This window comes from Myripristis murdjan, chromosome 22 (assembly GCF_902150065.1).
Source record: "Myripristis murdjan chromosome 22, fMyrMur1.1, whole genome shotgun sequence".
Taxonomy (NCBI): domain Eukaryota; kingdom Metazoa; phylum Chordata; class Actinopteri; order Holocentriformes; family Holocentridae; genus Myripristis; species Myripristis murdjan.
Genome location: NC_044001.1, coordinates 26,393,029 through 26,407,327, shown reverse-complemented (window position 1 = coordinate 26,407,327; position 14,299 = coordinate 26,393,029). Strand labels below are relative to the sequence as shown.

The window sequence follows — 14,299 nt, the reverse complement described above, 5'->3', positions numbered from 1 at the left end:
AGATCCTCAGATGAGTAACAGTAGTCTCTAGAAGCTAGTCCAATCTAGAGGCTCACCCTATCTTGGCGGGCATGTAGAGCATCATGGGCACGACAGGAGAATCATTGTTGCCATAGATGATGAAGCCCATTTCTCGAAGTCTTCTGCGGAAGTAGACTGTGTTCTCTGCCAGCTGCTGCACCCTCTCAAGGCCTTGATATGTCAAACAGATTAGACATTATGAGACATTAGAATCTATATGATACATACAAGATGCCCATATTAGAGGTAGGCGATTATGTATAACTTCATCGCCAGCTATCATTCTGACCCATTCTACCAGATCATTGATAGATTTGTTTCCATCACTGATGTCATTGTACATCATTACACCCCTAGCCCATATACTTCCATCCACCTGTCCATTATCGTTCTCTTATTAGGGACCAGCTTGCAGCGGTAGCAGGCTGAGGATGGCATCCCAGACCACATGTACCAGCTCCTCTTGAGGGATGCCAAGGCATTCCCAGGCCAGCTGGGACATATAGCTCCCCCTGCATGTTCAGTGTCGGACGTGTCCAGAATACCTCCACAGGGAGTCACCCAGGAGGCATCCTAATTAGATGCCCAAACCACCTCAACTCCTCCGCTGCTCCTACTTTCAACAAGGAGGAGCTTGTCCCAGAAGTCAGAACTCATTCTATTCCCCGGGGTGAAGTCAGCCATCCTGCGAAGGAAGCCCATTTCAGATGCACTGGTCACTACTCAGACTGACCCGTAAATCAAGAGCTCTGCCTTCAGGCTCAGCTCCCTCTTTACCATGGCAGTCTGGACCAACAGCATAACTGTCTGTCGCCCCAATCCATCTGTCGATCTCCCGTTCCTTTTTACCCTCACTGGTGAACAAGACCCCAAGATACCACAGCTCCTACTTGGGACGGTATCTCACTGTCCATAGAAGGTGTGTGCTAATCCCTGAAACACTAAAAAATGTTAATTTGTTAATGTTAATTTGTTTTGTTTACAAAAAAAACCCCAAAAGATTGAGAAGATTGAGTAATAGGTTCATGACCAAAATGTTACTGGCCTGAATCTTTTGACCAGCTGATAAAAGAGTCAGTGACCTAAACCAGTCTGACCCTGTCAGGTGGTAGCAATGCTGCGGCTGAAGCAAACAAACAATGTTGAGTGTGACACAAAAACTGTTGACCTGTAACAGGTGGCCCAATATTCAACATGCTGACATGATGTAAAACTTCACCTAAATCAAATGATCAAACAAGTATCACCGTCAGCTTCATCCTCATCATTTTGTCTTTAAAGGTACAATGAAGTGGCATCTTGGTTCTGTAATTTGACATTAGGGCAGAGAGGCAGTTTGATTTGGTGTAAAAGGTGGCCAGGATTGTTCAAACATATGTGATGGGTTTATTTGTTGGAAGTTTTATTTATGTGGTAACCACTAAAGGTAGGGTACCCACCTAAATTAGACTGGTTTACAAGAAGCAAAGCAAAGCAGTGGAAATAATTGCAAATTTCGAGCATTTATTGTTAATTAAGGTGTTTATTACATCATGAAAAACCAGCCATTGTGGCAAAAAAGGAAACAAGGTCTGGAGTCTGGACCAAGAGATGGGTAAAACATGGAGTGAGAAATGTAGAGTGGGATGGAACAGAAAAGAACTAGAAATCACCTCACTGCTTTGGCCACACACGTCAGAATATTTTCCTCAAACCTTCGAATCCAGTTACTCTCTCTCACACACACACACACACACACACACACACACACACACACACACACACACACACACACACACACACACACACACACTTGTCCCTGATTGTCAAAGACAACATTTGCTTAAGGAATTTCTGTTGTACACTTCCCTCCCCAGATATTTGGATCATGTAAACTGACTTCAGCTTCATTTCAAACACACTTCATTGAAAATAAATCAAAGCTCATCCAGTGGTGCAATAAAAAAGATCCCAGCCAGACAACTTTTCCAATACATATGCAGAGCAAAGCCAACTAAATGTTTGTGACCCGAGATTATATACTATTTAATCTGCCAAGTTAACTGTGAAGATCAAAGATGAATCCAGTGCTGGTAAAACATCTTTGTAACCTTTTGTAATCTTTTACAAAGCTGCATAAAACTGCGCCTTTCACAGAATGGTTCAGTGTAATGCTGAACCTTTTAAATATAACCTTTGCACTGTCAAGCACAGAGAGAAATGTCCTGTAGCTACTTGGCAGGGTTATATTAAATTCAAATTCTTTGGCAAAGAAACTGGTGGAAAAACTGTAAAACTGTAAAACTGTAAAAACTGTAAATGTAAGACTTGGCTGATCCCAGATCATGATGCCTTGTTGTTTTCCAGTGGCATCTTTATCACCGGCCTGAACTTACTGCTACTTGTATTGGCCACTAGTTGAGTCCTATATAATTACTACTGGGACACATAATCTGCCAACACAATATTAGTTTCAATTTTCATACAGATGACACACAGCTTTATTTCTCCTTTGACTCTTTGGATGATTGTCAAGAGTTCCTACTTTCTGTCAGCTGTAAAATTCCCTGACTTTCCAATGACTTCCCATGACTAAAGTGATGAATTTCCATGACCCTTATAAATGTAATAATAGCTTTTTTAGACTAAATTCTTAAATACACTTCAGTTCACTTCAAAAGTCTCATTAAAGTTTATTATTCTACAGGGGATGTGAACATAACCACAATGAAAAATAAATACTAACATTTGGGGAATAATAATATTTATTTATTTTTTTAGGCTGACAAAATTCCATGATATTCCATGACTTGGACCAGGAATTTATTAAAAATCCCTGGCTTTACCTGTCTGAAATATCCTTTTCATAATTCCATGACTTCCCAGAAATTCCCTTGAGAAGAAGCCTGACTGCAAGCCCCTCCTCTCATGCTTACGCAAATGCAACCTTTCCAGACTTCAGCTAATTCAAAATGCAGCTGCCAGTCTCATTACGAATTCTAGCAAAAGAGTACATATAACCACGATTTTAGCTTTGTTACACTGGCTACCTGTGTGTTTTAGAAACAATTTTAAGATTTGAATTATCACTCATACGGGAGTGTCCCCTGAGTGCTGTATATCAGTGAACTTCTAATCCCATGTGAGCCTCTACGTGTAGCCTGACCTCCTCCACTGGGCTCCTTTTAGTGATTCTAAGATTCCTGATTGAAAACCAGAGCTGCCGGAGGAGATCAGGCAAGCCGCATCTCTGTCCTCTTTATAATTTCTTTAAAAAAAAAACAAAAAAAACCAAGCTCTGTTAATATGCTTTTGCTTGATTCATTCCTACCTGTGATATGCCTTATAATTCAATTTTTATTGTGTGTTGTGTTGTGTTTGACTATAAGACTTCTGGCGAAGTTTGGCAATTAAGTCCGGTGAGGTGAATTATTTGAAAGTAAATTTGCTGACTTGATACACAGGAAATTCTCCGAGCCAAGAGTTACAACTGGGAAAAAGAAACATGAGACAGCATCAACTAAAGACAGCTTTTGTAAAGTTGACAAATCCTGCACACTGGCTCAGCTTGCAACTAGAACTCAAACCTGAAGAAGATCCAACAGAAACATGTTGCTGAGAAAAAAAAAAAAAAATCACCATTACTAATAAAACTACTGCTGAACACAATGATTAGTGTTCAACAGAACATAAGCCATTACTATCAGACAGGACACTGTACTGATGTCAAAACAGTTTTTAATATCTTACTTACCAATGTAAGACATGAATCTAAGAGGAATGCATTAAGTATTGTACAGCTGTTTTAGGTATTTCAGCGGTATTTGCCAATTTATTTCTGGGACAGAAAGCACAGTTATGAAAAAGATGTTCAGCTGTGTTCAGGACAGTGAATGACTCAGTTGACTCTGATTGGGCTATTATTCACAGTTTGTTTGCATTATTAAGCAGGAGAGTTTGGGATGAGGTACAAGGTTAAGGTACAAGGACACTGGAAATGTTTGAGCAAACATCTTTTTTCAGTTTTGTGGAACACTCCATGTTCCTTGATGTAAAGACTCTTTGACTTGTGTTATGGATCCTAAGGCTAAAAAGAGATCTCAAGCAATTTAAATACTGGTGATACATATGAGCTGAAAATTGTGCAAGTAATTTACAGTTATCTTATGCAACAACAGCAGCAGTTTGAGGCAGACTCAAGCTATACAAGCCTGCGCTGCCCTCTTGTGGCAGCTGGTGAAAAACACACCCCAACCACATATAACAAACCTAACTGAGAGGCAAACAAACAAAACAAAACACGTTGTAATTTTATTACTAAATACAACATTTGCTATTCTTCTATACATTTCCACATTAACTTCAGAAATTATGGACAATATGGCCACATTTTTTCTCTTTAAATCATCTACATTTTTGGATGATAATGAAAAGCGGATACTAAACAGAGATGACAGATTATAAGATTACCTCCTAGACACTCTGATTGCCATCGTTATTTAGACAAGTGCAACCAATGTATTTTCACACATATTTGGAGAGCCATTATCTTCTTGTCATTGCATGTATGAATGAAGGTTGTGAAACAACTTTTTCCTCAGGCACTCTTTGCTGGCAGACATGAATCCTGTTCTGTATGAGAGAGGAATGGCTCATGTGGTATCTATAACAGAAAAATTTCCTCTTTGGTAGATAGCCAGACAAACCACCATTCAACAATAACACATCAAAGAAAATTATGCTACATAGTCCTTTTCATTGTGCCCATGTTTACTTCTCATTTGTCTTCTGGTTTGAAGTCACAGATGCCGGAGTGTCCCACCAGCATGTGAATGCACCAGAAGACATTTGGACTTTTCAAATCAATATGAATTACCACGTCACAATAAACTATGACAAAAACAAAGCTAAGCAGGATGTTCATTGTGATGGATTAACTATCTCAAGCAAGTTTCAAATCTCTGCTACTTGATTTTTGTAGCATGCTGAAATGAAAAGAAGCTGATGACTGCCTGAGGGGAAAAACAAAATCATATGGTCTGCTTTGGAAAATGGTTGGTGGCACCATGAAGTCTACATGGACCATCAGATTTGAATGTCAGTCGGGAATCTATCAAAATGGTCTATGAAGGACTCACCTATTGTGGTGCCGTCCTCTCCCATAATGCACTTCATAGAAGTGATGATTTGCTCCACCACAGGAGGAGACATGGAGGTGGCGTAGACCGCACTGTGGGATTGGGAGCGCAGGAACTTGATCAGCTCCTAGACCCGGCAGATACACAACACATGTGAGATGACATACTGCGCACAAACAACTCTGCTGACAGTTTGAGACACAGTTTAATGAAGACTTGCAAAACAATGCTCCAGGACTCGGTTTGTAACATAGACCTATATGATTTATGATTTACTTTTGATTTACTGCCAAGGGGCAGACAGTTCCTTCTTACACAGAGCTGAGTTGGAAATAAATTAAACATACCACTGTTGCAATCATTACAATTTCCATAGATAAGGGAAAAAAAAAAAAAAGTAATTATAGTTTTCTCCATATACAAAACAGCTGTTTCAACTGCCATTTCCCTGTATCATTTTGATGTGTTAACCTTTTATTTGAAAACTTTTCTCCAATAAAACTATTTGAAAACTGGTTAACGACAAATGTTATACTACATAAGTTGACAGCACATTCCGAATGTGATGCCTTACATCAGCTTTCTTGGGAGGAAAAACCTGAACAGAGAACTAACTTGATGTGATGACATGTGAATGACAAGCAGCTATAAAACCAAATTCCCTTAAGCACTATTGCACAACTTTCTCATTTACATTGATTTTGAGGTAGCAAACTGCAACAAAGCTGTTCGCAGTGGTAAATTTGTGGGTCTAAACCATCACCTCAGCATTCCTTGGAGGCAAAACCTATCATTGGTAGAGTCCCCATGCTTATTCTTCCAGTCCCACACCTTTTATTTATAAGCATACAAGCTTAGCTCTCTATTGATAACCTGATTCAGTTCAGTGACTTCTCAGCTACGTAATGGAATGGTGCAGGTTTGGCAAGAATGCAGTGTGTTTGCACTACAAGGCTGCATGTCCACATTGCTAGGATGACAGCGCTGTTTTTGATTTGTTTCTGACAGCCTTGACCTTGTTAGAAAATAGATTTTTTTGTGCATTTACATATTGCTATCATGCGAAGACAGTCTTAGTGAGATAACTGCCCATTTAACAAAGGTGGGTCATCTAACCAGCTGTCTATCAACTGCAGGAAACTGTCCACATCTTAGGACTGCAAAGGCTTGAATTGAACTTTTGCTTCTTCTGTCTCTTTCATAATTTTCTGAGTCACTACAAACCTCGACATTCTGATGAAATAAGCCTTCACACTGAGTCTCAAGCTCATATGCTCCTTCCTCACCTCTTTCCCTGCAATGTACCCTCCTGCGGCACCGAAGCTCTTGGTGAAGGTGCCCATCATGACGTCCACATCGCAGGGATCCAGGCCGAAGTGGTCGACCACGCCTCGTCCCCTGGGCCCGAGCGCCCCTATGCTGTGAGCCTCATCTAGGTAAAGGTAGGCTCCGTAACGCTTCTTCAGGGCAATGACCTCTGGCAGGCGGACGATGCTGCCCTCCATGCTGCAGGGAGGACAGGCGAATGGTGAGAGGCAGATCTGCTGATCAGTGTTCATGTCGGCATCAGAGACACAGGCCTGAATGTGTGTCCACGCTTTTAGCAACATCATTGTAAGATGCTGTAATTTAATTTTAGCATTATAAGGTATTAGAATTACATTTCCTACAGAACTGGGTGAACAGGAGAGGCGGCTGATGTGGAGTTGCTGGCTGATCCTCACTGAGGCTCTAAGCTTGGTGATGACCATGTCTTGTTGTTGCAGCTTCACTCTTTCTAGCTGTTGCTCAAAATTAAAAACTTCTATTCTCTAGCTTTCCCATCCTCCTATTTGTCTAACTCTATGTGATTATATTTATGGAAAATATAAAAAGTTCACACTACAGTGATATTATATCATGAAAGTAGGGCATTTAAGTAGAAGCATACACTGGTGATTTCCTCATCTCAAACAATTTCTTGAAACAAAAGCCAACAACAGTGGTGGATATACCACAACAAAAAATGTCAGTGTCAATAACTTGTCATGTGCCCTTGAGCATCAATTACAGCTTGACAACGACGTCTCATGCTGTTCACAAGTCGACTTATTGTCTGCTGAGGCATGGCATCCCACTCTTCTTGAAGGGCGGCCCTCAGGACATTGAGGTTCTGGGGTACAGAGCTCCAGCCTCTACACGGTGACTCAGCTGATCCCATAGGTTTTCTATGGGATTTAGGTCTGAGAAAGTGCAGGCCACTCCATTTGAGGTACCCCAGTCTCCAGCAGCCGTTCCCTAATGATACGACCTCGATGAGCTGGAGCATCAAACACCTGATGTGAATTTTGCCGTTAAACTCCTTGTTAGAGAACAGCAACTTGTGCAAAAGGTACTGAAACATTGAACAGTTGGACATGTGCATTCAAAAGTTTACAGAAGGTCACACTAAGTTCACCTGGAAAGGTTATAATGCATTTTAGGTTCATCCTGAAATTTCACCCGAAAGCCGAATATCCCTAACTTTTTGTGAGTAGTGTATATATATTTACTGACTTTAACCCACACTTTGATCAGTTGTTTTCAAATGTGCTATACAGGTAAATTTGACTTTGACACATGAATGGTTTCTAGTTAGTGGTATCTAATAAGTGTTTGGTTAACCATGATGACCTGCTGCCTGGTTCCAGGACCTTTAAAGAACTGTACCAGTGATTTTTAATGTTTGATCCATTTTCTACACATTGCCCACATTTTACATTGCAATACACCACTTTGTAAATCACGTAAGGGTGCTTAAGACTTCACCACATATAATCAAAATCACTCCATTTTCAAATTCGAATTTTTGGTTGAAATAGCCACCTTATAATGTTTTGCTTCGGCAGCTGACAATGTCGAACAATTCATAAACCACAGAACTGATCTGCCCAATTTCAAGTCATCAAAACACACCAGTGCTGCTGCTTTTAGGAAAACTGATGTGGACGACTTTATTATGGTGATGGAACACGGATGTGAAGAAAGTTTGAAGTCTCTGAAAGTTCATTTTCTTATGGTAGTGGAATGAATGGAAATGCATAATTAAATCAGAGCTCTAAAATATGACTGCTTGCGTTGTGAAACGATTAGCAGAAATGTGAAGTATATACATTTTGAAGATATTAGGCTAAATTTGCTAAATCACTGATACGGTCCTTTTATTCTGCTGAGACCAGTGCTCCATTTGAAAGCCTGAAATATTAATCCTGTTACTGATAGCCAGATTGTTGCTTACCCATCATAATTTAGGCAACTTCTACATGAGCTCAAGTAAACAGCTAGCGAGCTGCCCTTATGTTTTATTTATATGGCCAAACTGAGGCTGTTAAATCCTAAATACAGAACCCACACACACCAAAGCCAATGATTTACTCATAAGTCTGATCCTGTTTAAACATTTAGAAAAATTTGCTGCACAGAACCTGATGATGCAACCACTTGTGCATGGAAATGTGGCCAGAATGGAGAGTCAGTGGCATTAAGATAAACTGGACCCCTCCCATTGCAGATATATGGCTGCAAAAGGTTAATGACACCTTCAGGTCAGTTTTCTGTAAATTCTAGCATTCCAACACAACATCCCTCCTCCTGACTCCCAGCCTCAACGTCTCTCTGCACTGATCAAACCTTTTCTCACCAACACTACACTGCACCATCTCCAGACTTACAGACAGACGGACTCCACAACCTTGAAAGAAGTTGCTCAGAAATTTGGAAACTACCCAGAGGAAAGTGAGAATCTATATGCATCTGTGGAAATCAGCAACATTAGGAAACTTTACGTTCACTCCCAACAGAGGAATTTATAAACAGTATATAAACAGTTAACAAATGTTTTCCTACACACTATAACATATTGGGAAGCACATAACATCATCATGAACATTTAAAAACATGTTATAAATAGTGAATGCCCAATTTATGAGAGCCTGCCAAACAATGCTCTCCAAAATTATGAATTCCCTGTTTAAATAAACATATTCTTATATGTGCTTACCATTATGTTATAGTGTCTTAAAAAGCATTTGTTAATTGTTTGAACAACATTTCAAAGTGCTTAATGGTGGCGGAAAAGGGTTAAAATTAAGTGTCACCCAAAAATAAAATGAGCTATGGTGTTAAATGAGTTTTAGCATGGTATCTGAGAATTAGGAGATGAGCTACCTGTAAATGCCCTCGACCAAAATAAGGATCTTCTTCCATGGCCTGTGAGTTCTGGGCTGGCCGTGAACTATCGCGTCTCTCAGCAGCTTCTCCAAGCTCTGCATGTCTAACAGAAGAGCAAAGTACAACTCAAAACGGGCTTCATTTTCTCATTTACTTCAGGCGGTAAACTCTGAAATGATTTCAGGCCAAAAAAGGGTTTAAATACAGGCTCATGTAATGTTGCCATTGTGTAAATTTCTGTCTTCATGATACTGCAGAAATATGAACTAAAATCGCAATCTGACAGATGGAAAATAATAATAATATAATAGTATAATAATAGTTCTTAAATTTACCATTAATGGACCATCATAGAGACAACTGCTTATAAACTGCAGATTGCAACTGCAGAAGGCTATCAATAGGTGTTCATTTTTTTTCTTTATAACACTTTGTCAGTTAGCGTACTGGCAAAAACAATATGTAAGACATTGCCTGAAACCACAGCATTGACACACTGCCAAAATGATGAAACTGAAACAACCTGGAGAGCTGAAAAGGCTTTTCAAGTTAATGTCAATGAGTGATATGAAGTAAATCAGCATCTGAGAAGACATTACCTCTACCAAAATTTCTGAAAGATCAGTCTGTGTTTGTGTGTGTTCTATGTTGAATGAATTAAAAGTAGTAATATCAAACCACCATAGATTAACAACATACAGTAAAGACAATAAGTGAAAGCAATATTATTACTTTGTGTAGAAGAGGTCAAGGTCAAGGTCAAGGTAACTTTATTATCACCAATGGGGCAATTTGTTGTGCAGCCAGCAGAGAGAACACTCCTCCATACATACATGGACATACAACTCATCAGACAGTGGACATGATAAATAAATACAACATTAAATTAAAAAAAAAAAAATACGAGTCATTTCAGAAACGCACATTTAATGTGATTTAATGAGAGAAAACTAAACTATGAAGCTCCAAACCCTGACATAGATGGACAGATGGACCGGGACAAACAGGTACAAACAGAGGACAGGCTAGAGATGTGCGTGGTCACTGAAAGGGAATGAACCCATGGGAGCAGACAGGAGACAGACATACATATGTGGCGATGGGCCTGATGGTGGTAACAGACTCACTGTTGTGTTTGAAGACTCTGATGGTAGAACCGGAGAGTCTGGCTCCCAGGACCAGAGAGGCATGGTTCAATTCATCACTCAGTATCAGACAGCCCTGCAAACAGCAGACCAGGGTCAAACAAATAATTTCTACATCCGTTATTAGCCAACTAAGGTGGCAGATGAGTAGTGTTTACCACATGTCACAATATAAAAAGCACCAGAAGGTTCATGTGAAAGTCAGTTAACCAGTCTGGTATAAAGACGATGTCTTAGGCTGTAAGAACGCAACCTGGTGCTTCCAGGATTACAAAACACTCGACGGCATCTGTTGTTATCACATATCCTCGGCTCGATGTGAGCAGACCTTCAATTGAGCAGATGACTACACATCTCCAGAAGGCTGAGTGCGTCAGCTGCGCCACTACGGGTCAAGGCATGCCGACGAGCATGCCGTCCTTGCTTGATGTGGTGGAGCACCATCTGAAGGCCTGATGTTCGACTGATGTCAACCGTCTGCCTGATGCACGTGGGAATCATTGCCAGCATCAGCCATCTTATGCAAGCCTCTTTCATAGGTTGCAAAGGTCCACTCCAGTTCTACAAAATAGGCAGTCATGGCTGAGATGCCATCTTCAGAGCAAGAGGCTAGTTATGTGTTTGTTATTTTTCCCCAAAATAAAAATCACTCAATATGGGAAAGCTGAAATTATAGGCTCACAGAGATTTATATTTTACTCACTGTCAGCACACACTCTATAGGTCATGATCACTACCTTATTGGCTGGATTAATTATGGAAAATGATTACACTGAGGACGGTATTTCACAAATTAGATCATCTTCTCCTGCTAACCCACAGGATATCACTGGAGAGCATAACTGTTACAAAGAGTTCATTATGCCAACACGTGATACCAAATACGTTGCACTGGGGGAAAAAAAAGTTAAGGAATGTCTCACTGTGCTACTTAGCTACTGTGATAAAAAAAAGTAACTTTGGGTCAGGGCCACCTTTCATTCACTTCTACATGGTACATTTTAAGGAAAAGTACCGACACATTTTAGCAGGCAAATCAGACACTGATACCAGATACTGATATTCAGATTCAGCAGCAGGCTGTGGTATTCTCCTGTTGTGAATTAACATAAGAGGTGGCAGCAGGTTTTCAAGAGTGCACCATATTTGCTCTACAAAGACAATTTATCAAATGTTGCTGTTCTCAACCAGTTTTCAGCTTGATGAAATTACTCCCAGCCTGCCAAGCACAGTAAAATACAATAAACATCTGGTAAAGAGATTCACCCAGTCACATCTGCGAATGTTTCAGACGTTTCAGCTGTGAGCTCGCGTCCATCATGTCACAAGGAAGGAAAGAGAAAGAGGAAGAGGAAATCAAAAGCAACAGTGGCATTTCTGCCAACAGTCCAAGCCGTCTGACTGAAGCATCTGCAGACCAACGTGCTTTAATGGCGAAAGAACAGATTCAAGTCAGGCCTGAACTTACATTCACCTTTCACTCTGACATGCAGTGCACCCACCAATCACTTCTGCCAACAGGATCTGCTTCCTTTTGATATGCAAGTGTGTGTGTGTGTGTGTGTGTGTGCGTGCGTGTGTGTGTGTCCTGTATGTGTTAGAAGCTGGAGGTCATATCACGATGTGATGGAATCTTTTCCTGGACTGTAGAGCTAACTGCACAAACAAGTCTGCTTGGCAGCACACAATAATTCAAACACTGAATTCATGTGTGCGAATACAGAGAGAGAGAGGAAGGGAGAGAGAGTGAAAGAGAGAGAGAGAGAGAGAGAGGAGAGAGAAAAGGGAAGAGGGAAGAGATTTGTGGCAACCAGTGCCGTCCCTAGACATCTGGGCAAAAAATCCTTTGGCAGCCTTTCAAGTCACTTTCAAGTATTTAAAAAAAAAAAAAAAAAAAAAACCTTGCCAATTTCATTTTTTTGCTAAGTTGTAAATTGTTCATCACGTTTTCATCCCATGTTTTTGGAAGAAATCAAGTGAATTTGCCTTGGTTTCAAAGGTTGAAATACTTGTGAAAGGCATCTGAAAGTATTCATCTGAACACTTTAAACACAATAAATCTGACGTCAATCTGGCATCATTGATCTGACCTTTAAATATATAGTTGTAAACACTGTAAATATAGTTTTCTTGTCATTTTTAAAAATGTGTTTTTGCTCGTTTTTGTGTAATTTTCTTTCTCTGTGGTTTGTTTTGCGAAATGAAAAGAAACTACTAATGTTTCTTTTCATTTTTGGGGTTGATTGAGCTTTAAAAAAAAATTGGTTGTGGGGGCCCAAGCTGGGGCCGTAGGTGTTGTGCCTGATCTGCTAACTGGGTCCAAAGGTTCCGGTGGCAACAATTAAGAATTTGACCAGAGAGTGAAGAGCTACTGAGGGAAAGAGCACCGAGATGAAATGGAGGAAGAATATCTAAGTAAACAAATGACAACTGCAGCAGTGAACCACCCCTCACCCCTGGTCTTACCTTGCCAGTCAGCGCCGGGATGTTCATGGAGTTGGTGGCGAAGCCCATGCCAAAGGCCATGGCTGACTCCACACCTAAGAACCGAGCCACCAGCTTCTCCATCTCCTCATGTCTGTCCAGGTTACCTGAGAGACAGGCAGGTCAACATATAGTGACCTCCTGGGTACGACAAACTCATGACTCCAACATCCAACAAGAACTCAAACAAACTGTTTGGCAAAAGCTAACTTAACACTTCTTTGATGAAAAGTCAGAATTAAAAAAATAAAAATCACTTTTATAAAACAACTATATGCTGCACCACTGTTTTCTTGAAATTCATTCTCCTCAGCGTTGAACGCCGCTGTCAGTAGTTTTGTTACTTGCTGTGATAGGGTTAGTTAAGTGTGGCCACACTTGGTGAGCACTGCATCATACACCACGGTGCCCTCAGCTACATTCATTCATTACATTAATTGAGAATACCTCTATGAAGTCAGGCAGATTTACTGTTTAGAAACGGACTTATTTAGAAAAATGATCACTTAAAGCGTGAATACGTTTTTTTTTTTTTTTTTGTCTAGAACACACTTTTAAAAGATGTGATGAAGTACAGTGGGGAGCAAGAGCGAGCAGGCTGTGTGCCTGTGATAATATCATCAATCCCTGCCTTAGAGTGAAAACAGATTTCTAATTGGAAAGCATCTGATGCTGCTAAAGGTGAAATTATTAATTAATTAAATCCTATTGAATCCTATTCAGGCTTAATGGTATTCAGTGTACAGGAGCCATAAACAATGCCTCCAAAAGCAGAAACTGCTTATGTACCTGATTTTGTATCACATATTTTACCCATTCAGTAAAATTCAATTAAAATTCAATACTCACTGATAAAAAACAAAGGCAGAAATGAGTGAGGGACAGAAAAGAGAAAAATGAATTTTGATTTACAAAAACTAAACTAAAAACAAAAGAAAAAGCATATCCATATATCCAAAAACAACATAAAAAGAAATCCACAGCAGTGAAACTGTTTTGAAGTGAAACAAAGTGTTTTCAGCAGATGATGAAAGCTTCAGCTGCTGTAGCCGCCCTCAGAAATGTTTATTCCAAACAGTACTGCAGTCAACAATAACTTTTTTTTGGTTTATTCTAAGGTTGTTTATTACCTGTCGCTGGATTTTCTCTGATAAAATGTTTGTTATGCGGTAATCATTTCATTTAGATGCAGTGAGCAGTTCAGAGTTAGGAGGGAAAGAAGGAGAGGAGTCGATCAATGTATTGATCGTGGAAAACAGGAAGCAGGGTTTGTTGTACTTATTGGATATTAAACAGGAAAAGTGGGTTTGCTTGGCACATGGATACCCCAGTTGTATTTTAAAA

The 14,299-nt window shown here is 40.0% G+C and overlaps 1 protein-coding gene across 1 annotated transcript in view; it reads right to left on the bottom strand.

Annotated features, from left to right (window-relative positions):
- LOC115354567 (serine palmitoyltransferase 2-like) overlaps positions 1-14,299 on the bottom strand; it is a 30,387-nt gene that overhangs the window by 4,290 nt on the left and 11,798 nt on the right. The window contains 6 exon segments of the mRNA XM_030044967.1: positions 57-192; positions 5,139-5,265; positions 6,425-6,644; positions 9,324-9,429; positions 10,454-10,547; positions 12,938-13,062. Coding sequence (XP_029900827.1) covers positions 57-192; positions 5,139-5,265; positions 6,425-6,644; positions 9,324-9,429; positions 10,454-10,547; positions 12,938-13,062 — 808 coding nt within the window.